Source organism: Cetorhinus maximus, chromosome 21 (genome assembly GCF_964194155.1).
Source record: "Cetorhinus maximus chromosome 21, sCetMax3.hap1.1, whole genome shotgun sequence".
In the NCBI taxonomy this organism is placed as follows: domain Eukaryota; kingdom Metazoa; phylum Chordata; class Chondrichthyes; order Lamniformes; family Cetorhinidae; genus Cetorhinus; species Cetorhinus maximus.
This window is the reverse complement of record NC_135899.1, coordinates 16,941,486-16,966,274: the sequence shown is the minus strand read 5'-3', so window position 1 is coordinate 16,966,274 and position 24,789 is coordinate 16,941,486. Positions and strand designations below refer to the sequence as shown.

At 43.9% G+C, this 24,789-nt stretch overlaps 1 protein-coding gene across 1 annotated transcript in view; it reads left to right on the top strand.

Moving 5' to 3' along the window:
- LOC144695716 (zinc-binding protein A33-like) overlaps positions 1-4,359 on the top strand; it is a 33,444-nt gene extending 29,085 nt beyond the window's left edge. The window contains exon 6 of the mRNA XM_078566676.1: positions 3,450-4,359. Within this exon, the coding sequence (XP_078422802.1) occupies positions 3,450-4,000 (551 nt within the window). The 3' untranslated portion in view covers positions 4,001-4,359. The remainder of the gene's footprint in view (positions 1-3,449) is intronic.
- The last annotated feature ends 20,430 nt before the right edge of the window (positions 4,360-24,789 follow it).

The window sequence follows — 24,789 nt, the reverse complement described above, 5'->3', positions numbered from 1 at the left end:
TCCTTGCGATACCCCACTAGTCACAGCCTGATCACCTGAAAATGACCCATTTATTCCTACTCTTTGTTTTCTGCCCATAAACCAGTTCTCAATCCATGCCAGTACATTCCACCAAATTGCATTTGCTCTGATTTTGTTTGCACACCTCTGTTGTGGGACCTTATCAAAAGCTTTCTGAAAATCTGAATAAACGACATCCTCCAGTTACCCTTTCCCTATTCTCCTAGTTACATCCTCCAAAAACTCCAACAGGGGTTTGTTAAACGTGATTTCCCTTTCATCAAGTCCATGTTGATTCTGCCCAAGCTTCCCATTATTTCTAAGCGTCCCGTTATCACATCCTTTATTTACGGGTCTGTAGTTCCATGTTTCCTCTCTTCCTCGTTTCTTAAATAGTGGGGTTACATTTGCCACCTTCCAATCTGCAGGAACAAGTCCAAAGTGTCTAAAATTTTGAAAGATGACCACCAATGCACCGACTTTCTCCACAGCCACCTCATTCAACATTCTGGGATGTAGATCATTAGGTCCAGGGGATTTATCTACTTTAAGTCCCATTAATTTCTCTTGTACTTTTTTTTTAACTAATAATATTGTGTTGCAGTTCCTTGTTGATATTTGTCCTTTGATCCTCCATTATTCCGGGGGGTTTTTAATGGTGATAATTGACATTTGGGCAGATTATGAGCAAGTTCATGTGATTTGCCTTGCTCGTGTCTGTCATTAAACATGTGGTTTGTGGTGTGTTCGACCGCAGTTTTCCTGTTAATTAATGTTTACCTCATGTTAATTCTTTATGTTAGAATATAAGAGATAATATTATCTGTTTGCATTGTTGACTCTTGGTTAGTAAAATTCTTCTGTTTGTTTCAAAACATGGAATCTTATGGATTTATCATCTTAGCAAGCAACTGGGATTTCAAATTTGGTCGATTAACATAAAAAAGTTAATGGTCACTAAGCAGATCATAACCAAATTTGAGGGTCTTGCCTGGGACTGTAACAAATTTTGGGGTCTGACCTCGCAATGTACCAAGGGAGACAGCAGAACTCTACAGTAGAGAGGGATCTGGACAATCAGGTACATGAATCACAAAAATTACTTTGCAGGTACAGCAAGTGATTAGGAAGGTAAATGGAATGTTCATGTTTATTGCAAGAGGAATCGAGTATTAAACTATGCAATTGTTGCTACAGCTGTACAGGGTCTTAGTGAGACTGCATCTGAAGTCTGTGTACCATTTTGATCTCCTTACTTAAGAAATGAGATAGTTACATAAGACGCAGTTCAGAGAAGATTCGCTCGACTGATTCTTGGGATGAATGGATTATCTTATGATAAAAGGTTGAACAGGTTTGGCCTTTACTCATTGGCGTTTAGAAGGATGAGAGGTGATCTTACTGAAACGTGTAAGACGCTGAGAGGATTTGACAAGGTGGATGCCAAGAGGACATTTACCTTGGAGAGGCATCTGGAACTAGGGGGCAGTTTTAAAATTTGGAGTCTCCCGTTTAAGACTGAGATGAGGAGAATTTGTTTTCTGTCAGAGGGTGGTTAGTGTTTGGAATTCTCTTCCCTGGCGAGCAGTGGAGGCTGGGTCATTGAATATATCCAATCAGATCAGCCATTATCTCGTCGAATGGTTGAGCAGGCTTGAGGGACCGAATGGCCTACCCCTGCTCCTAACCATAGTGTTCTTGTAATTTAATTTTCTTTGGTACCTTACAGGATCAGATTGTATACAATCTGTGTGATGACATTTTCATACCTGTTTCGCAGAAGTATCACTCCCCACCTACTCTCTCCAGCTCTCTTTCTCTCCAGCCTGCTGTTTCCATCCCCCTTTCTCCCAAACCTTATCTTTCCCCTTCCTGCTCTCCTTCTCACAATCTCTCTTCCCTCTCTCATACTCTCTCTCTCCCTGCGTCACTATCTCTTTCCACACCCTGTCACTCATGCTCTCCCGTCCTTACGCTCTCCCTCTTCTCCCCCATCCTTCTCTCCACCCACACTTTCTCACTCCCCTTGTCCCCACACTCTCTCACTCACCTCCCACTCTCCCTTTCTCTTTGCCTCTTTAACTTCTGCTCTCATTATTACCTCTGACCTTCCCACAATCTTTCTCTTTCCCCTTCCACACACACTCTCCCTCTTCCTGCCATGCACTCACCCTCTCAACAATGCTCCTGCTCGATCTAATATCAGTCCCTCCCGCCCTCTACCTCCATTCCCCACCCATTGTCCCTGTCAGGCCCATTTCGCCCTCTCTTCCACCGACCCAGACACTCTCTCTCCTTCCTCTCCTTCCCCCTTTCCTCACCATTCCGCTATACCTCTCCCACACCCTCCCCTCCTCCCACGCTCTCCCTTTCCTCTTCTGCACTTTCGCCCCTCCCATTTCTGCTTTCGTTCACATTCTCAGCAGTCTCCCACTCTCTCTGAGACCTTCACATTCTCTCTCCCACCCTTGTAAGCCCTCCCCTTCTCTCTTTTTCACTCTGCCCGATTTGCGTTCACCCTCCAGTTCTTGCTCGCTCTCTCTCTCACACCTTTAAGCTCTCCCTGCTCCCCTGCACTCTCTACCCCTCCATCTCGTTCTCCCTCTCACACCATCACACTCTCCCTGCCCCCTGCACTCTCTACCCCTCCATCTCTTTCTCCCTCTCACACCATCACACTCTCCCAGCCACCCTGCACTCTCGACCCCTCCATCTCACTTTCACCCTCGCACTCTCCCTGCCCCACTGCGCTCTCGACCCCTTCATCTCACTCTCACATCCCCACACACATCCTGCCACCCCCCTGCTCCACCCTCTCTTTCTCACCCACTCTCCCAATCTCTGTCATGCTGGTCTCTCTCTCTCCTGCTCCCATGTTCTCAAACCCTCCTGCTCTCACTCTCTCCCACCTCTTCCTCTCCATCAGTCCACCCACACTCTCCCTCTCCACGTTCCTGCTCCCTCCTCTGCTGCCATTTTCTCTCCTCAACTTCACCTCCCCCCCTCCATCTCTTTCCAGCTCCGTCTCCCTCTCTCTCTCTCTCTCTCCCTCCCTCTCCCTCTCTCCCTCTCCCCCTCTCCCTCTCTCTCTCTCTCTCCCTCTCTCTCTCCCCGCCTCCCTCTCTCTCTCTCTCCCTCTCTCTCTCCCCGCCTCCCTCTCTCTCTCGCCCCGCCTCACTCTCTCTCTCCCTCTCCCTATTTCCCCCTCTCTCCCCCTCCCTCCCTCTCTCCCTCTCTCTCCCACTTCCTCTCCCTCTCTCTCTCTCGCCCCGCCTCACTCTCTCTCTCCCTCTCCCTATTTCCCCCTCTCTCTCTCCCTCCCTCTCTCTCTCTCTCTCTCCCACTTCCTCTCCCCCTCTCTCCCTCTCCGGGCTCCTTCCTCACACTCTCTCCCCCTCCCCAGCCCCTCTCTCTAAATCACTGACTGTGTTATTTTAACTTTCCCCCAGCTCCAGCCTCTCTGACTCTGGATCTGAACACAGCGAATCCCCGGCTCATCCTGTCTGAGGACCGGACCAGTGTGAGACTCGGAGACAAACGGCAGCCGCTCCCTGACACCCCGGAGAGGTTTGATCCCTGGGAATGTGTCCTGGGATCAGAGGGATTCACATCAGGGAGACATTACTGGGAGGTGGGGGTGGGGGAGGAGACTCGGTGGGGGCTCGGAGTGGCCCGAGAGTCTGTGAAGAGGAAAGGGGGAATCTCCCTGATCCCCGAGTCCGGATTGTGGGTTGTGAAGCTGGATCCCGGAAGAGGTTATTTAGCCGCCACCTCCCCCTCACTGACCCCCCTCACCCCGAGTGTGAATCCCCGGAAGATCGGGGTTTTCCTGGACTATGAGGGTGGACAGGTGTCATTTTACAATGCGGACAACATGTCCCATCTCCACACTTTCACCCACACTTTCACTGGGAGAATCTTTCCCATCTTCAGTCCGGGACCGAATGACGACGGGAAAAACTCGGCACCGCTGAGAATCTGCGGGATTCAAGGTCACTAACAGATCCATCCCATAATTTCACACCGGCTCCCTGCCTCCTGCCAGCTGTAAACTGATGGGTGTGGGTCTCAGTCACAGGTGGAGAGAGAAGCCAGGTTAACATTCCGGGTGTAAACCCTGTGTGGGAACTGGGAACTGAAAGATCAGCGAGGACCTCTGTAGGGCTGGGGGAAAGAAGGAGGGGGAGAGAAGAAACAAATAGAAGCTCAATTGTAGAGAGGAACTTACTGGGTAGAATGAGCTGTGAACTGCAGGAACCCGGTGACCTTCCTGCCTGTAATGTTGCTCCACAGGCGGAAGGTGGTGGGACATCAGCTTGTTTGAGATGAATCAGTTCAGTGATTCTCAAACTGGGGTCCGGGGAGTCTTTCCCGGGGGGTCCAGGAAATAATTTCTCCAGAGGTTGGGAGAGAGAGATAGAAAAGCACAAGAGGGAGAGGAAGTGAAGTGGGGGAAATGACAAGCTCCCCGCTTTGTATAAATTCCCAGGAGTTAGTGTTATTCCTGCATAAGCAGCTGTCAAGATTTCCACCCCCAAACCTCCCGAATTCTCTCCCTTCTTCACAGCCATGGACATTTCGGCTGTCATGGTTTTCAGCGGTGAGTCTGACATTTCCTTTCGGTAGGAGGGGAGGTGGAAGTCCAGCTGCTGCTGTGATACTCGTCCGTCTTCAATTTGGGCTCAGACAGTGAGCAAGTGCCGTTATCATGCTGTCTGGCCTGCTGAGTATTTCCATCATTTTCTGTTTATATTAATCTCTAATTGGTTTGTTTCTTGTAATCGCGATAAAACTGTCATCTTAACTTTCTTCAAACTCTCACCATGTTTCAATAACACTGAGAAACTGGACTGGGTTGGTACACGCCTGTAAATATTGCCCAGACTGTCAAATTCAAGTGGGTACTCTGTAATAAAATTGGAGGGGTGTTTCCGGTTTGTTTCACGTTAAAATGCGAACGTGCTTTGAGACTGTTTGAGCATGTAAATGATGTGACACTGTTGTGAATACTGATGTGATAGTCTGTCTGTATTGAACGTGATGTGTGAACTGATCGGGTATGTATGCCATTAACAAGCAGTTATGACCACGTGAAAAGTAGTTCGGTTGCTGCATTATAATGTTTGTCATGGGCTTTCTCTTGTACTGACGCACCTTTGAGTGCAACATGATCATTTGAATATCATTGCAATTTCTGTGATGGTCATTTTGAAATGTTCTTTTAGATATTTTAGGAATAAAGTATACTTTGCAAAAAGAAGTGGAGTCACAGTTATCATTTATCTGTGGTTTGTCTGCTCTGTCTCATCACTTTCCCCGTCAGTGAAATAGTCCTTAAATAACTAGTATGTAGTTACATATTTTATTAAAAACATTATTAAGTCTCTCTGTACATGTAACCTGTTCATATTATCATTTTTATATAGAATTATAATTTACATTGGAAGTCCATGATTACATTTGTAAATTTGTTCTTCAACCAAAAGAACCTGAAAACGAGTGGAATAGAAGCAGTTTTCTAAAAAAAAGGACACAGTTCATCATTAAATCTGAGAAGCAGAAACTAAACATGTTGTTTGTTTTATTTACAAATTGCTCCAGAGTCTGGATTCTTACAGCCCCCATTCCAAACTTACCTGGATGAATTGAAGAGCTTCTGGCTGGATTAAATGGAGTGACAGTTGCCTGTAAATTGTCCTGAAGTTTACTCTGGTACTTCAGCCATCGCTCCCGTGGATAGGGACCTGAGATGTGCAGTGGGAATGCCAGCCTGCTTCAGGTGGGAAGCAATGCAAAATCATAAAATCACAATGCACAGACTGTGGTCAATCAGCCCCCTCTGTCTGGAGAGGCACCTTGATAGAGCTATTCAACTGGTCCCAGTCCAGTTCCTTTTCCCCCACTGCCAATCCCTTTTTGAAAGTTAGTTTTGAATATTGTTTCCACCACACTGGCAGGCAGTGTATTCCAGATAATAACTGGCTGCGGGAAAATCTGTATACATCTCACTCTGGATTTTTTTTAAACAATACCTTACATCTGTATCCTTTGGTTGCTGAACCTTCTGCCACTGGAAACAGTTTCTCCCTATTTTCTCAAAACCTTTCATGATTTTGAACTTCTCTATTAAATTTTCCATTAAAGTTCCCTGCAGAGACACTGGTCATAATCTTCCAATCCCCTTAGGTACAGGAGAGGAGTCAGAGGACTGGAGATATGTAAATGTTTCATCCTTGTTCAGAAACGGTCTAAGAATAAATCCAGCCTCTCCAGGTAAGACAGTTTAACCCCTGTGCTGGGAAAGCTTTTAGAAGTGATAACCTTGGACACAGTTAAAAAACACGTAGACAATTGTGTGGAGTACTTAAGGAAAGCCAGCCCGATTTCTCAAAAGAAATGTGTCCAACCAACTTGACTGAGTTTTCTAATGTGGTAACAGGTAGGATTGATAGGGTAACATGGCTAATGTGCTATTTCTAGACTTCCAAAAAGGCATTTGAAAAAAGTCACATAATAGGCTAACACGAAAATTTGAAGCCCGTGGGATAAAATGGGCAGTGACAGTATGAATATGAATTTGCCTCAGCAGCATAAACAGGTATGGTGAATGGTTATTTTTCAGACTGGAGTAGTTTTACAGTGTTGTTCCCAAGAGGTCGGTGTTATGACAAGGCAGATGATGTGTGCCGGGCGGACCACATCCACACGGGAAACTTGGTCACTCTATCACAATGGTTTTACAATTTGTATTTATTACGAGAAGATGTGTGCACTAAATTCAGAAATAATGTGTCCACTAAGACTTTAGAGATCTTAAAAATGAAATTAGAGTATTTATTAACAAAATAAAAGATTTTAAACACATAAATCAGACTACAAATTACTTACTCCTATACCAACTCCTACCATTCCTAATATTAACCTGATTCCCAGCTACACATCCCCCTTTAAGGCAACTGAACAAAACAGATTTTAGAATTTAAAAAAACCAGCAAGTTAACACAGTACCCACTTGACAGTGGAATTCCAAATGGCCTCCCCAACTTCAGTTACTTTACGTAGCAGATTTATGCACAAATGGCTGGGGGCTTCTTGAAGGCAGGAATGTGAGCGGTGAGTAGGATGTTTAGAGGCTTCAAGGCAATTTAGATGAATTGAGTGAGTGGGAAAATATATGTCAGAAGTAGTGTAATGTGGATAAGTGTGAAGTTAACCACTTCCCTAGGAAAAACAGAATGACAGAATATTTTTTAAATGGTGTCAGATTGGGAAATGTTGATGTACAAAAGGACCTGGGTGTCCTTGCATACAAATCACTGAAAGCAAGCATGCACATGCAGCAAGCAGTTGCAAGAGGACTTCAGTACAGGGGTAAGTATGTCTTCCTGCAGCTATACAGGGCCTTGGTGAGACCACAACTGGAGTATTGTGTGCAGTTTTGATCTCCTGAGCGGAGAAAGAAAACTTGCCATACAGGCAGTGCTGCGAAGGTTCACCAGACTGATGCCTGGGATTGTCGTGTGAAAAGACATTGGGTCGAGTGGGCCTGTATTCACACGAGTTTAGAAGAATGAGAGAGGATCTCATCGAAACATGTAAAATTCTGACTGGGCTGGACAGGCTGGATACAGGGATGATGTTTCCTCTGGCTGCGAGGTCTAGAACATGGGATCTCAATCTTAGGATACAGGGTAGGCCATCTAGGACTGAAATGAGGAGAAACCTCTTCACACAGAGGGTGGCGAATTCTCTACCACCGAAGGCTGTGAAGGCCAATTCACTGAATATGTTGAAGAAGGAATTAGGTAGACATCTGGACACTAAAGTCGTCAAAGGGGCTGGGGAGTGATCGAGACTATGACGTTGAGATCGAGGATCAGTCATGATCATATTGAATGGTGGAGGAGGCTCAAAGGGCGAATGAACTACTCCTGCTTCTATTTTTCCTTGTTTTTCTACTCCTGTTAGATCTTACATGGCCCTCTCCTCACATAGCCTTTCATTCTCCTTTAATTTTCCCTTTAATATGTAAATTCAACTGTTTGATATTACTCTGAAACGTTAAACTCTGAAAAGGAAGGTAAAAAATATAATATCTTTCAGGCACATAAATAAAAATAGGAAGGCTGGAATGGAAATAGGACCATTAAGGGATAGATAGGATAATACCACAGATAAGGATAGAGACAGGGCAGAAATATTAAATGATTACTCGACCCCTCAGGCTGTACGGCTCACAATGAATGTATGTAGTGAATACTAAATGTATCATGATTATATTGAAGCACCTCAGAGTGCAACATGATGTAGGTTGATAACTCCAATACCATTGCACTGTCTGACTGTCATGACCAGGTTGAAATGATTGTAATATTCATGGATTGTATTGAAGCACCTCGTGATCCATATGTTAAAGTTGAATCTGATTGCACTTTTTCTGATGGCGATTTAGAAACGTTTGTAATGTCCTTTCAGATATTTTATGAATAAAGTATATTTTTCTAAGTAAATTAAATGATTATTTAATTTCAGTATTTAACAGGGAGCTAGAACAGGTAGACATGATATTGATTAATAATCTAAGTCTTCAAGTAAGTGCAATTAAAATAAGCGAAAAGGGATCGAATCAAACTCAAAGAGGATTAAACCCTCGCCCAGAAGTTTCACACCCAGACATTTAAAGTAAATCTAGGGAATAGATAGCAGAGGTATGTCCGCAGATTTAAAATATTTTTTTGAGGAAAAGGTGTAGTGCTAGAGGACTGGCGGATAGCGAATGTAATTCCTGTTCTTATAAAGGCAGGACAGAATGTGCCTAGGGAATAGTCGATCAGTCAGCTTAATGTTGGTGCTAGAAGAAATAATGCAATCCCTACTAGAGACAGGAAGAGCTTCTAACAAAAAAAAAGAATCATGAGCATGGATTTCAAAAGGGAAAATCTTTCTTGACCAAAGTAATGAAATTTTAGGAGGAGGTAACAGAGACAGTAGACAATGGTAATGTAGTAGATGCAATTTACCTGGATTTACAAAAGGCCTTTGACAATGCCTCTTACAATAGGCTACTGAATAAAGTCAGAAAATATGGAGGTTAGGGGAGAAGGGAAGAATGGATTGCTAGCAGGTAGTAAGCAGAGGGCAGTTATTCAGAGTGGCAGAAAGTGGGAAATAGTATTTGACAAGGATCAGTACTGGGCCCACTGCAGTTGATAATTTGCATTAATGTTTTGAACTTCAGAATCAGAAACACAATTTATAAATGGATGACGTGTCTTTATATGTGCATGTGTGCATACGTGTGTGTGTGTGTGTGTGTGTGTGTATGTGTGCGCGCTCGCGTATATGCGTCTGTGTGCGTGTGTCTGTGAGAGAAACAATTAGTCAGCCAGTCAATACTGGGGAGGGAAAGGCTGAAGAGAAACAAACCAACCAGGAGGGCTTCTTTTTGAAGGGATCAAATTGATAATTAGGGAAGTTAAGCTAAATTTATTTCAAACTTTGGTTAGATCATACTTACAGTACTGCACGTGGCTGTGGTCAATTTATTATTAAAAATGATAGAGGAACTGGGGAGAGTGCAGAGAGGATTTAAAATTTCTGCCATTTCCGCCAACTCCAGCACAATGCCACCACCAAAGACATCCTCCCTCCACCCACCCTGTCGGCATTCCGTAGAGACTGTTCCCTCTGGGACACCTTGGTCCAGTCCTCCATGACTCCCAACACCTTAACCCTCCTCCCATGGCACCTTCCCATACAATCACAGAAGGTGCAATGCCTGTCCCTTTAGTCCCCCCCACTCCTCACCGTCCAAGGGCCCAAATACTCCTTTCAAGTGAAGCAGTGCTTCACTTGCACTTTCCTCAATTTGGTCTACTGCATTCGCTGCTCCCAATGATGTCACATCTACAATGGAGATACCAAACGCCGACTGGGTGACAGCTTTGTGGAACACCTTCAGTCTCTCTGCAGACAAGACCCAGAACTTTCTGTCGCTAGCCATTTCAACACACCATCCCACTCTCATGCCCACATGTCCATCATGGGCCTGCTGCAATGTTCCAGTGAAGCTCAACGCAAAATTGAGGAACAGCGCCTCATCTTCCGACTAGGCACTTTACAGCCTTCCGGACTTAACAACGAGTTCAACCACTTCAGATCATGAACTCTCTCCTCCATCCTTACCCATTTTAATCCCCTTTTTTCCAAATATCTAATTGTAAATTTTAATTTAAATACATTCATTTTTTTCCTACCCATTCCTATTATTATTTAAAAAATTTATTTCCATTCATTGTTTTATCCCCACCTTTTAGCCTATTTTGATCTTTTCTCCCACACCATCACCCCATCCCCCCACCCCACCCCCATTAGGGCCAAATGTAACTTGCTTATCCTGATTTCTATCATTAATGCCACCATTAGCACTTCCTTTAGCCAGTATTACCACCATAAACACCCCATTTGAACTTTTGTTTATGACATCTATTGCAATACCTCCTTTGCCTCCACCTATCACTGACCTACTATCCAGCTTCATCTGTCTCACCCCCTTAAACAGTATATATTTCACCACATTTCTACTTCTCTTCAGTTCTGAAGAAATGTCACCATGGACTCGAAACGTTAACTCTATCCTTCCCTCCACAGAAGCTGGCAGACTTGCTGAGTTTTTCCAGCAATTTTTGTTTTTATTAACCAAAATGAACATTAATCCTACAGAAAGTGAGTCTGGGGAATTAATAATGGAAAATAATGAGATGGCAGATGAATGGAACCAATATTTTGCATTAACCTTCACTATTGAGGATATAAGTAACCTCCCAGAAATCACTGTATCTCAGGAAATGGAGGGGAGTGAGGAACTCAGGAAAATTACAATCACCAGGGAAGTGGTATTGAGCAAACAGTTGGAGCTGCGGTCTGACAAATCCCCGGATCCTGTGGACTTCATCCTCGGGTCTTAAAAGAAGTGACTAGTGAGATAGTTGATGCATTGGTTGGTGGGGTGGGTGGGGGAGATGAACAGAAGGGAAGGTCTCTGATAAAATAGAAAACAGGACAGATTAAATGCTGCAAAGTGTCTATACGAAGTAAGTCTGGAATGAGATGCAGTGGTTTCTGTTGAGTTTCTTCCTGAGCAGTTCTGTGACACAGGACCCTGTGCTCTACAGGTTGTTCCCAGGGACGCACACCGAGATAAACGTCAATTCCTGTTCGACAGGTACTAGAAACTGTAATACTATTGTTTTCAAAATATAAACTTTATTCATAAAGTTAAGGTAAATTACACGACAGTTCCAATTTGACATCACATAAAGTGCAACACAGATCTATTTTGTTTAATGCAGCCTTTGACATTCTGAGATACTTCAGCACGCTCACAAACAGATTACAAATAGATTTACAATTCTCGTTTCATATCAAACATTCCCTGGTACGTTGTCTGGGGAAAAGTAAATTAAATGACAGAACAGAAAATAATTGAGGGGAAAATGCACAAACATTGAGGAAAACCAGAAACTGAGTATCACTCACCTGTACATCATCTGACACAGCGCTCTCTCCCCCTCATTCACTTTGTGAACCACATAGGGACACCGGGCAGACACAGCCTGTGCTGATGGGAAGCTTTGCTCGCCTGTATACATACATTATCTTGTACTCCATGTCGGTGATTTTACAATGATATAAACGCATCAATTGCACATAAGTGATTGTGTAAATATGCTGTGGGTTCATTTATTGAGGCGAGGAACATTGGGACAGATATACATGGATAGAAACATTGAAGGCATCAGCAGCAGAACTGTCTGTTGTGTGCTCTGCTCACTATCAAAAGTGAAACTAAAGCTAGATTGCATGACACACTTCCCTTCTAGTGATGATAGGCAGCTATCTCTTAAAGACATATTACAGCATTCCCCCTTTTTAAAGGTACTTTAACCCCTTCCAAAGAAGTGTAACTACTTACAATACTTGTTCATGTTTAGTTACCTAATGGTATAACATGAGCATATCGAACGGATGAATCTATGAGTCCCTGAAGGGTAAAGGCAATCTGCTGGTACGCCCAGATCCTATGATGGTAACTTTATCTGGAGGTGTATTTAATTGCTCACAGTGACCTGCCCGATTGTGAGACTTGCATTTTGTTTCTGGTTTCATTAGGGATCTTTTCCTAAATTCAATAGGAATGTATGGTGGTAGAGGAGCTGGAATAGATATGATTTCTCCTCAGTTACGTCTCACCATTGTGCCTTTTTGTGTCATGACTTCATAGGACCCTGGTTCTGAACCAATCTTTGACGCGTCGGCTGGTTGCCACGTACCCTTCTGTGGGCCCCTGGATGTGAACTTGTCCCAACTGTAAACTTGGCAGCTCTGTACCCACATTTTTATCAAGACATTGGCCGTCTTCTCTTACAGTTTTAAAAGTTGCTCTCTAGTCTTTTAGACAGTAGAATGGGTAAGAGTCCATAAATTGGTATGCACTGGACGGCCAAACAAGATCTGTGCCAGTTACAGAATAATTCAACTTAAAGGTGTCACTCTTGGATGTAACATTGCAATGGGCAGATCTTGCTTGGTCTGTCTACATTTGAGAATTAGGGATTTCACTGTGCAAATCATTCATTCATCTGGGCCATTAGATCAAGCTAATATCAGGTCATAAAGATTCCAGTTTGATCGGCTGCCTGCCTTTAGAAATGACTTACCGGGAGGTGCCTGACTTGTCCCAATATGGCCAAAATGATCTTATGTGCTCGTGGAGATACTGAATTGAATCAGGCCATCCGTTTTCCACAGTTTCTGTAGTGTCACCTTTCACCATTTCTTCTTGTAGCTGCTAGCATTTGTTTTGCACAAAATGTTCTGGATCAATTCACAGACTTGCAGACTTGTTCTGGATCAATTGACAGACTTGCATTCTCCTGCAAGCATAAAGTTGCAGCTCACTTTTAATTGACAATTATGTCTAAACATCCTGGATATTTCGATTTTAGTTCATGAACTGAGGTGACAGGCGTAGTTTCTGAGTTTGATCTGCCTTGTGAGGTCTGATTGATTCCATGGATTGTTGCTAGTGTGTGGTCATGGCATGCTCATACACCTAGGGACTCAGGGCCTTTAGTCTCCATGATGTAGAACATCTGTGTCACCAAGAGGATTGACTGTACTTACAGTCCAGGAGCATGATCCTGCACATGGAATTCGTGAGTTGTTGTATGCTGAGTGTTTCACAGCAGTGGGTTTTGCCATGTCTACAGATATGTGTCTTTTAGAATTAGTAGGGGTAGCTTGTTGGCACTTGCCCCTGTGTCAATCTTGACCAATAATGAATCCTTACCAACTTTCTTAGGGCAGCTAATTCGAATCTTGACAAACACTTCAGATGGAGAGATGGCATCAATGCTTTCCACAAGATTGACGGTGTGAAATAGGTGCTCTTCCCTCTCCATCTCATTGTGCACATCGTCATTTTCTTGTTTGTCAATCGCTTCGTGTATATGTTTCTGGCGGGATACCAGCTGGCCATCCTCATTGCTGAAAAGTATCTGTTGCATGCAGGTTGTTTGGATCAGCGCACGGCTCTTTGTAGCTGCATCAGCCTTTGCTCAAGTGTACAGCCTCTGCCAACGGCCCTTTCTGCCACATGCCTTACAGAATCGATGAAAAGTTGAGCATTTCCTTGGGGCATGCAGAAGGCTACACCCTCCACATTTCCTGCTAGGTTTGGGTTTCCTAGTGAGTGCTTCAACAACTGGGTTGTACTTTGGACCTGTAAGTTTCATCAAACTGTGAGGATCGCTTCGTACTTACATCCATCCTCTTCAGCCGCTCTTGAATGCTACACCTTTTCAGCTTGTCTAACAGATCTTCCTGGAATCCTTCCATGGGAGTGGATGTGATCACCAACTCAACAATTCTGCCTGCTAGCTCTGCATTTGAAAAATCACAGAACGTACCCTTTTCTCTGCACCTGCTGATGAAGTGGTCTATGGATTCTGTAAATAAAACAAAAATAGCCGGAAAAACTTAGCAGGTCAGACAGCATCGACGAAGTTGATTACAGTTGTAGTGTCGAGTCCATATGACTCTTCATCAGAACTAAAGAAAAATAGAAATGAGGTGAAATATAAGCTGGTTGATGGGGGTGGGACAGGTGAAGCTGGATAGAGGGCCAGTGACAGGTGGAGGCAAAGAAGAGATTGCCAAACATGTCATAGACAAAGGGACAAAGGATTTTTATGGTAATGATATTATCTAAGGAATGTGCTAATGGTGACATTAAGGGTAGAAAGCAAGACGAGGAAGTGACAAATGGCCCGAGTGGGGGTGGGGTGAGGGGAAGGGATCGAAATAGGCTAAAAGCTGGAGATAAAACAATGGATGGGAATAAATTTAACATTAATAGAAATTGTTGGGAAAAGGAAAATATACTTAAAAAAATATATTTTAAAAATGACAAATTATTAGAAAAAAGGGGGATCGGAAAGGGGCTGAGGATGGAGGACAGAGGTCATGCGCTGAAGTTGTTGAACTCAATGTTAAGCCCGGAAGGTTGAAAAGTGCCTAATCGGAAGATGAGGTGCTGTTCCTCCAGTTTGCCTTGAGCTTCACTGGAACATTGCAGCAGGCCAAGGACGGATATTTGGGCATGGAGGGTGTTGTCGAAATGACATGAACTCTAATTGATGAAGACGGAAGTTTAATCTGATTCTGCACCAGTCACCCAATATCTTTTGGGGATCCTTTAGCCCTTCTGTTGTTGATCCTGACGTGTTCAGCCTGTGTAGACCGACAATAACATTATCTTGCCCCCTCACATTCTGTGAACCAGATGCTGTTCAAAAGGGAATTGAATAAATAATAAAAGAAAAATGAAAAATATCATTTCAGGAGCCGATTTGGCATTGGGATTTAAAAGCCTAAAGACATTTTAGAAGCAGCTCGCTGCTGCAATGGGGGACTCGTTTGTTTCTGGGTGAATGAATTTAAAAAGCGTCTCTTCCTCAAAACCGTTTCTCTTGCTTATGCCACCCTCTGCTGGCCGTTGGACGTTAGTACACAAGCAGAGAGGAAATCATGATAAATGCAGTGAGTGCAGAGCGACCTCAAATGCCAACGTTAAAATAAAAGCAAAACACTGCGGATGTTGACGATCTTGGACTTCGAAACGTTAACACTGTTTGCTTCTCCACATACATGTGTCCTTTATGTGTTAATTTTTCGAGTACTTTGTAGAACATGCAACAGCGGTCTCTGTTGGTGAACAAATATGTTACAGTAAATCTGACATTAATTAGTTAATCAGAGGAGAGCGCAAATGCAGTCCTCCCGCTCCCACAAATTTTACAGTCGAGAATCCCGCATTTGGGGACATCGCAGGTGTCAGCACACTCGATGTGCAATGGGCTGACCTCGTCCTGGGAGAACCATCTCTTTTTTGGACAAATATACTTTATTCATTAAATATCTGGAAGAACATTACAAAACATTTCTAAATCGCCATCACAAAAAGTGTATCAAATTCAACATGGATCACGAGGTGCTTCAATACAATCAATGAATATTACAGTCATTTCAATATGGTCATTACAGACAGTCAGACAGTGCAATGATATTGGAGTTATCAACACACATCCTGTTGCACTCTGAGGTGCTTCAATACAATTATGATACATTTAGTATTCACTGCATATGTTTAATGTGAGCCGTACAGCCCAAGGGATCTATACAATTCCCAGTCTCTCGGTGCACTATGGCAGAAAGGTCTTAGTCAGCGACCTTTCCCCATTGGGCCTTTGCAGCGGCTGCCCCAAGCTTTAGTGCGTCTCTCTGCACATAGCCCTGGGACCTTGGAATGTGCCAGTCTGCAAAACACGGTCGGGGACAACTATGCACTGGAAGACCAACAAGCTTCGTGCAGACCAAAGAGTGTCTTTCACCGAGTTGATGATCCTCCAGCTGCAGTTGGTGTTTGTCTCGGTGTGTGTCCCTGGGAACAGCCCTGAGAGCACAGAGTCCTGTGTCACAGCACTGCTCGGGATGACCTCGGCAAAAACTACGGCATCTCTCTCCAGTCCTTCTTTGCAAAGGCACAATCCACAAGGAGGTGAACAAAAGCCTCTTGCCCGCCACCCCCACCCCCCCGCCCCACCACCACACATCCACCTCGAGGCCAAGGTGCAGAGAGGGTGAGATTCTTGGCCTGTAGGAAGGATCTGACGGGGAGGCACCTTGGTGCCTGTAAGAAAGTTCTGGCGATGAACCATTCTGCCACATGACTTTGACAGTCTGCTCGGGGAACCATCGGACAGGATCCAACATCTCCTTTTCCTGCAGGGCCTCTAAAACATTACGTGCCGACCACTGCCTGATGGACTTGTGGTCAAAGGAGTTTCTCTGCATAAATTTTTCCACAAGGGACAGGTGGTACGGCACGGTCCAACTACTTGGAGCATTCCGCGGCAGCGTAGCCAGACCCATCCTTCGCAACACGGGGGACAGGTAGAACCTCAGCAAGGAGTGACACTTGGTGTTTGCGTACTGAGGGTCTACGCACCGCTTGATGCATCCACACACAAAGGTGGCCATCATGATGAGGGTGATGTTGGGCACGTTTTTTCCCCATTATCTAGAGGCTTGTACATCACATCCCTGTGGACACGATCCATTATCGAACTCCAGATAAAGCGAAAGATGGCTCGGGTGATCGCCATCGCTCAGGAGTCTGGAATGGGCCAGGCCTGCGCCACGTACAGCAACAGTAAGAGTGTCTCACACCTGATGACCAGGTTCTTACCCGCAATGGAGAGGGAGAGTTGTTGCCACATGCCCAGTTTTCTTTCCACCATAGACACTCGCTCCTTCCAGTTTCTAACACATGCCCCGTTCCCTCCGAACCATATCCCTAGCACCTTCAGGCCGTCTGACCTGACGGTGAAGGGGACAAAGGATCAGTCAGCCCAGTTCCCAAAGAACATGGCCTCACTATTCCCATGATGTACCTTGGCTCCCCAGGCCAGTTCAAACTGGTCGCAGATGTTTATCAGTCTGCGCACCGACAGCAGATCCGAGCAGAAGACGGTGACATCGTCCATGTACAGGGAGTCTTTGACCTGAGTGCCTCCACTGCCTGGGATCGTCACTTGTGCATGAATCACAAAAGGTTAGTATGCAGTTACAGCAGGTAATTAGGAAAGCTAATAGAATGCTATCATATATTGTGAGGGGAATTGATTACAAAAGTAGGGAGGTTATGCCTCAGTTGTACAGAACACTGTGAGACCATATCTGGTGTATTCTGCTCTGTACTGGTCTCTTTATTTAAAGAATGTCGTAAAAGCGTTAGAAGCATTTCAGAGAAGATTTACTAGACTAATGTCAGGCATGAGAATGCTGTCTTATGAGGAAAGGCTGGACAGGTTAGGCTTGTATCCACTGGAATTTAGAAGAGTAAGAGGTGAATTAATTGAAACCTTTAAGATCCTGAGGGGTCTTGACAGAGTGCATGTGGAGAGGATGTTTCGTCTTGTGGGAGAATCTAGAGCTAGGAGTCAATGTTTCAAAATAAGGTGTCTCTCATTTAAGACAGAGGTGAGGAGAATTTTTTTTCTCTCAGAGGGTGGTGAGTCTTTGGAACTCACTGCCTCAAAAGGCGGTGGAAGCAGTGTCTTTGAATAGTTTTAAGGCAGAGGTAGATAGATTCTTGATTAACAAGGAGGTGAAAGGTTATCGGGGGTAGGCAGGAATATGGGGTTGAGGTTACATTCAGATCAGCCATGATCTTATTGAATGGCAGAACAGGCTCGAGGGTCTGAGTGGCCTACTCCTGCTTCTAATTCGTATGTAGGTTCTAAGAAAATATAAATAAACAAAAGCATGAATAGGAAACTCAAATGTGCATTTCCTTGGGGCCTGTCCTGCAGAAAAGAATTCACAATTTTAATTCCATTTATATTTCAGAATTATCGGATTTAAAATTTTGTTAGAAATGGGAGAGACAATGTGACATTTCTACTCACAACAAATACCGCTTATCTAAAATTAGCTCACCAGTTACTCCAAGTATCCTATCTCCTCTGGAACCAGTTCACACAGACGCTGAACCCCATCCGACTCAACAGACTTTCACACTGACACTGAATGCCTTTCTCACCTAAATCTCTGCACAGGTCCACATTAAGAGGAACCACGTCAGGTCATTTTGAGCTAGTAACCCAGGACAATTACCAAAATGATACTGGATTATAAGCAGCACTGCGATGTGAAGCTGGGAGCTGGGTTTTGACTGGCAAACCAGCTTCACATGGGTCCTCAGAGAGAGGAGACTGGGTAGAAATGGTACTCAGGTCTAAGAGGCTCCTGGCCAGGGTGCTCACCAAATGCTCCTTATATTTTCTCTGCAATTTAAAATGCCGCCAATGATTCTGCAATGTTTACTTTTTGAGGATCACCTGTCACCTTGCTCAACAAATATCAAATATTACATGTCATTACTTGACCATTTTTACCCATTAATTCAACAAGATCAGTGTTCAATGTTTTGGGTTTGAATTACTTGGGTGGGGGTGGGGTGATGATGGTGGAGGAGGTGGAATTATCTACACAGCCAGGCTTTCTTTAAAATCGGAGTGTGCTAATTGGAAGACATGCGTCTCAGTTTCAGAATGTACAGTGGGACAATGATGTGACAAAAATGAAGCTTCCTGGGCAAAGGGAAAGGATGTCAAAAGCTAGGCCCGTGTTCCCGCGGAGTAGTTTTGTTCAGGGCTACTGACTGTCCCTCAGAGGCAGACTGACTGTGGGGAAATTTCCGCCAGTGCCTCTCAAAACGCTGAATGCCTGTGTCTGAATGTTGCCCCCTCCCGGGCTCTGCACCCATCCACTGCTCCTTCCATCAAAGCCTCATCTGTGACTGCTATCTCTGGCCCCATTTAACCGCACCCTCACCAATTGTTTCAGTGATCAACATGCAACACTGGTCTGGTGATACATCCCGAGGAAAATGCTAAAAGCAGCTGAGGAGAGTGCACCAACAGGTGTTAAGGGTGCTAAGGACAGACTGACTGTCCTTGGTTGTGCCAATGCAGCCGGCACACGCAAATGTAAATTGTCTGTAATTGGGAAGAGCAAACGTCCCAGATGCTTCAAAAGGATTCGGACATTACCTGTTCACTATTCTGCCAATGAGGGTAACCAGGGACATGTTTTCTGATTGATTTCACAACCACTTTGTACCAGAGGCACGTTGGGTAGCTGTGAAATCATGTTTCTCCTGGACAATGGTTAAGCACATTCTCCTGCTGAACTCTTGGTGAAGAACAATGTTTTCGCTGTTTACTTTTCCTCCAAAGTAACGTCATTAACTCAGTCAATAGACCAAGGTAATTTTCGGATCATGAAATGTAAATATAAAGACTCCTTCTTGGATAGTATATTTGGCGCTATGACAGAGGCCTGGGGGTGGAAGGCTTCCAAAAGGAGTTTACAGTTTTTAAAAAATTCATTCATGTGATGTAGGCATCACTGATTAGACCAGCATTTATTGTCCTTGTTCAGAGTCACATGGAGGCCTGGTAAGGACAGCAGATTTGCTCCCCCAAAGGACATTAGTGAACGAGATGGGTTTTTACAACAATCAGCAATGGTTCCATGGCTATTATCAGACTTGAAATTCCACATTTTGATTGAATTTAAATTTCACCGTCTGTCTTGGTGGGATTTCAACCTGGGTCCCCAGAGCATTGCCTTGGGTCACTAGAGTATTACTCCATTGACAATACCACTATACCACCAGCTCCCCCTGACACCATCTATGTATCTGCTAATGTGTGGTGCCTTGTTGATAAAGACACCGACCAACGGTGGGACAACCTTTGGCCTGCAACGGTGTTCATCGAAACGATAATATTGACAAAGAACTTTGAAGATTTTCACGTGAACAAGGAAAAAAATTCTGATAAACTAGCTCCTTGAGTATTCAAGATGCATATGAATGGAATGTGTGAATACACTGGAGGCTGAGGATATTGAGGAAGTGTTTAACACCGTTAACAATGCTCCCAATGTGCATTCTTCGACTGACAGGGAGATTGCAGGAATGGTGTTACATCAAGATCAACTTGATAAATACAGTGTTGATGAGTGAACCCAGTAGAGAAAGTGCCCATGGATGATATTCTTAAGATGTGTGACAGGTTGATAGATGCACTCGAAGAACGTGCAATTATAAGTGAGCAAGAAATAACGTCAATCAAAAGACGAACTTATGAAAGAAAAACCAATGTTGATGACGCAAATGAAGCTGGGGGAACTATTCAAGAATGCCTCCCAGGAGAGAACATCGACACTCTGAACCCTCTCCTACAAGCAGAATTCCCATGGGTGGGTACTATTACAGGTACCCTGCATTTATTGTTCAGTGATACATCTTACTTTTCTGGCCATTTTATTCAATTTAGGCTTGGACTATTGTAATGTAAGTAGGCCCAGTCCCATATGTGGTATCCCGAAAATCAAAATTATCTGAAATCCGAAATGCGATTGGCCGCGAGGATTTCGGATAACAGATCCTCAACCTGCAGAATATTGCAGAATGTAATTCTAGCTACGCTAGAGCTGAATGTTTCAAAATACCACACAGTTGAAAATAAAATGCCTACTGCCCACCGGCAGCAAAATGTTTCACTTAAAAAGCAGTTTTACTGCCATATATGTCTCAGCGATTAGCTGATGGAATCAAACAGCCTGTTCCTTTGGTTGCTCATAATAGGGAGAGTACACAACCAGCCCACACTTGCAAAACTGTCCGATGTGATTCCGTGATTGGGCAGCACTTACTGAACAATCTTGAGTGTGCTAATGACTACACTGACGACCAATTTACGATAACAATCTCAAATATGATGTCAAACTTGAACTGTTTTGTTTTTTGCAAATTTTTTGCAAATTTTTATAAATAAAGTATATTTTTTGGGAAGAAGCTGGTTGGTTCCTGGGTCTATTCCAGCTGTTGGGTGAGTGACTTTAACATACACCATACGTTAATCCCAGATGTACGAGCTAGAGGTTCTGTCAAAGACTGCAGCAGGTTTGAGACATGGGGTTTAGCGATATTTGTAATGTTGTGTAACCAAATGAAGAATCAACGTTTCAGCTAAGGAATGGTTCGATTGCACAGAAGTGTGGGACACACATCACTTAGTATAACAGCCCCAGCTTCTCTAATCTATCCACCTCAAGTTCCTCAGCCCTGGAACCATGGTCGTGAATCTTTTTTGCACCTTCTCTAAAGCAATCGTCATGGTTGGGCATCCTTCTAAACATGTAAGATGATAGCCATGCAGCACATCGATTGGAGATGGCTGTAGTGCAATTGGAAATGTACTATATGACCAATGTACCCACTCCTGTGTCGAATGTCAGGAATCCAGCAATTTATCGGGAAAAACAAGGGAAGCTGCTGACACAATATCTTGGAAAACTCCTGCCCTGGCGAGTCTGAGTCAACCTGCATGCTCCAGATGGCCTGCAACTGATCATGGACAAGATAAAATCAATAGAAAACCCTCATCATTCTCATTTGACTGCAGACTCCAGAAGGAATTGCATTACTCCTGTATGACACGATCACCATGTTAAAGTGCGCGCACGTATACACTCAAACAATGTAGCAAAATGCTGGGAATCTGAAAAAAAACTGAAAGCTCTTGGAAACACTTGGTCAGCATCTGTGGAAAGGGAAGCAAACTGAATGATTCAGAGCAATGTAACTTCAGGAGGACGAGGAAGTAAAATATATTTGAATGTGTAAGTGGAGACTCTAATTGCTATTACCTTATTGTGATTTAGAGCAGAGAGGAGATTAAAGAGTGAGTCCGAACCAGAAAACAGCTAGAAGGGAGGGCTGTGTGTGTGTTTGTGTTGGATACATTGCAACATATAAGAGTGGGCCTGGTTTCAAAACAAACATTGCTCTATCTTCATTAATGTCCCTTCTTTTCATTTATAATTCTGACTCTTTCCACACTCTGTTCACAGCCATTTCTCAGAATAAGATTTGGGCATTGCTGTTGTGACAATCCTTGGCCAGACCCGGGATGTGGGGGGAGATCCGGTTAGGGACTAATAACGTTTTGTAGATAAAGGTTGAGATTCAAGACACTTTCTTTTGGAATAAAGCCACGAGATTCCTTGGATTTTGAACAAATAAAAACAAACATTACTACACATGTTCAGAATGATAAAACATTTTCAAATCTGTCTTACACTCTAACATTCAGGGTAAGTATGAGATACATGTGAATTAACAGATGAACTGTGGTCGAACACACCACACTACAGAGTAAATGGCAGAGGCAACCAAGACACAGCCCATGGATTTCTCAAGAACCCACCTAGACATCAGTAAACACCAGTCAAACAATCTCATTAAAACTCTGCCCCATGAGGGATTCCCAGCTCCGCCTTTGAAGAACTCTCCTTGGAATTCTCTCCAAAAGTCACTCCCACTTGGGCACTTTAAGAATAGCCCACCTTACAGGGTTTCAATCTCACCTTCTGAGATTCATTCTCCCTGGATTCCCCAGTACAGTCAAACACTAGCTCACAAGCATTCTTTCAGATCTATGGCCATGCCAAGCAGAGTACCACTGCCTACAGCCCACTTAAGGTCTGCTCCCCACAGCTTTCTTTAAATTGACTGAGACCTGTTCCTGTCCCTGTGTCTGTGACACTTGCAAGCTGACTTCTTGAAACTGACTGCTTCAAGAAGAGCTGTGCACTGACCCTTGAATTTAGCTGGGGAACTATCAAAACACTCCCAATAGGGTCCCACCCTTGTTACTCGGCAGGAATCATTGTAACAGGCATTGGAACACCCTGCACCTTTTAAATATTATAATCTACACAGACTGCAAATTTAGCCCCCAGGGAGACAAAAGATCAATGCATTTCATGACACTGTGTAGCATGTTGTCCAGAGGTGGTGAGACTTCCATGCTGCTTGCTTGCACCATACCATCTATTCTTGTTTCCCTTTTTCCATGTACAGCTATGTTTTTACATACCTGTGAAATGGGTTGGTTAGTTTTATTACAGTCTTTTATGGTATTTGAAATGTTGTACAAATATGATTGTGTTAGACATTGGAAAGGCTGGTATTGGTGTTTTCCTTCTTGCAATGGTCACTTATTTAACACATGGTGGAATATCGATAATAACTTCATGGTGAACTGTTTTGTGGAACGTTGTAAGCCTGCTCAATTAACTCGAGTAACTGCACCTCATCGTTCAACTTGTACGTTACAGCCTTCTGGGATCAACATTGAGTTCAACAATCTTAGATTCAGCATCTGCAATATTTGGTTTTATATTATTGGGTTCAACAATCTTAGATCATAACCTCTGCCTCCATCTTGTTCTAGTTTTTGCTTTGCTGGATTAGTCTTGTCTCTTTATACCTTCTCTGCATTCAGGTGGTTGTTACATAGCCTCGTCTGGACAGTTTTGCTCCTCCTAACTAGACCCATTTACCACTCTCTTTGGCTGTTGCATCATGAAATCTTGTAGTATTTAATCTCCCCTGTCCTGCATAGACCTTCCCTTTTGTTCTTCCTGCCCTTTCCACTGACTTAATAGCTCCTCCATTTCTATCTTTCAACACTTCTGATGAAATCCCACCTCGATCTGAAAAGTTAACTCGACCTATTTGGTTGTGTGTGTGTGTGTGTGTTACGGTTTCTGTTGACGTTTCCCTGTCCTTACACACTGCGCCATTATCAGACATCAAGCCTTTGCTTAACTTGAGAAACGTTATTTTTTGCCCCATTCGCCAATGTTTTTTGCAAATCCGATTTTCCAGCCCTTCTGCAATGTAACCGCGGCTCTGCCGCTTCATGATTGAAATGTTCACCAGAACATTTTTTTTTGTGCAGGAGTTGGAGATATTGTTGAAATAAAATTGCGCTTTGTCTGGGCTGAAGCTCCGACTTTCGTTTCTACTCTTGTTCTGTTTGCTGCCTTTTTGCTCCAGAGTCTGGGCGGTGGCCCAGAGTTTATTATATCCCCAAAAGGGCAACAGAGCAAATCGTGTTCAAACTGGAGAGGATTCTGCAGCTTTTAGGTCTGATAGTGTGCCATTTGAAAATGTTACTGTATTTACCTTGGGATTGGTTTTTCCCCCTCCCTCATTGGTCAGCACTTTTTTAACTCTCTGCCCCCTCCCCCCTCTCTCATTGTTCAGTAGTTTTTTTTTGTGTCTCTAGCTGAGTGTCAACATCTGTTTGTGGAGGAGCTTCCACCAAGTGGGGAAATCAAGGGTGGGGTAGAGAGGAATCCAAAGGCCAGGAGAGCAATCTGCAATTTGACAGCCTGGGCCACTCTGTCACTCCCAACACCTCATCCCCTTCCCACAGCACCTTCACATGAAATTGCAGGAGGTGTAACATCTGCCCCTTCACCACCACTATCCGCAATCACCTCTTCCAGGTGAAGCAGCATTTCTCTTGCATTTGATTCACTTTAGTCTATTGCATTCGCTGCTTACATTGGGGAGACCAAAAACAGAATGGATGACTGGTGTGAGGAACACCCTTTCTCAGTCCACAAATAATCCCCAACCTTTCTGTTGCTTGCCGTATCAATTTGCCATCTTGCTGTCATCCTCTGTCCTCGGTCTGCACAATGTTCCAGTGAAGGTCAAGCAAACTGGAGGAAAAGCACCTCATCTTCCGATTTAGGCACTTCACAGCCTTCTGGACTGAACATTGAGTTCAACAA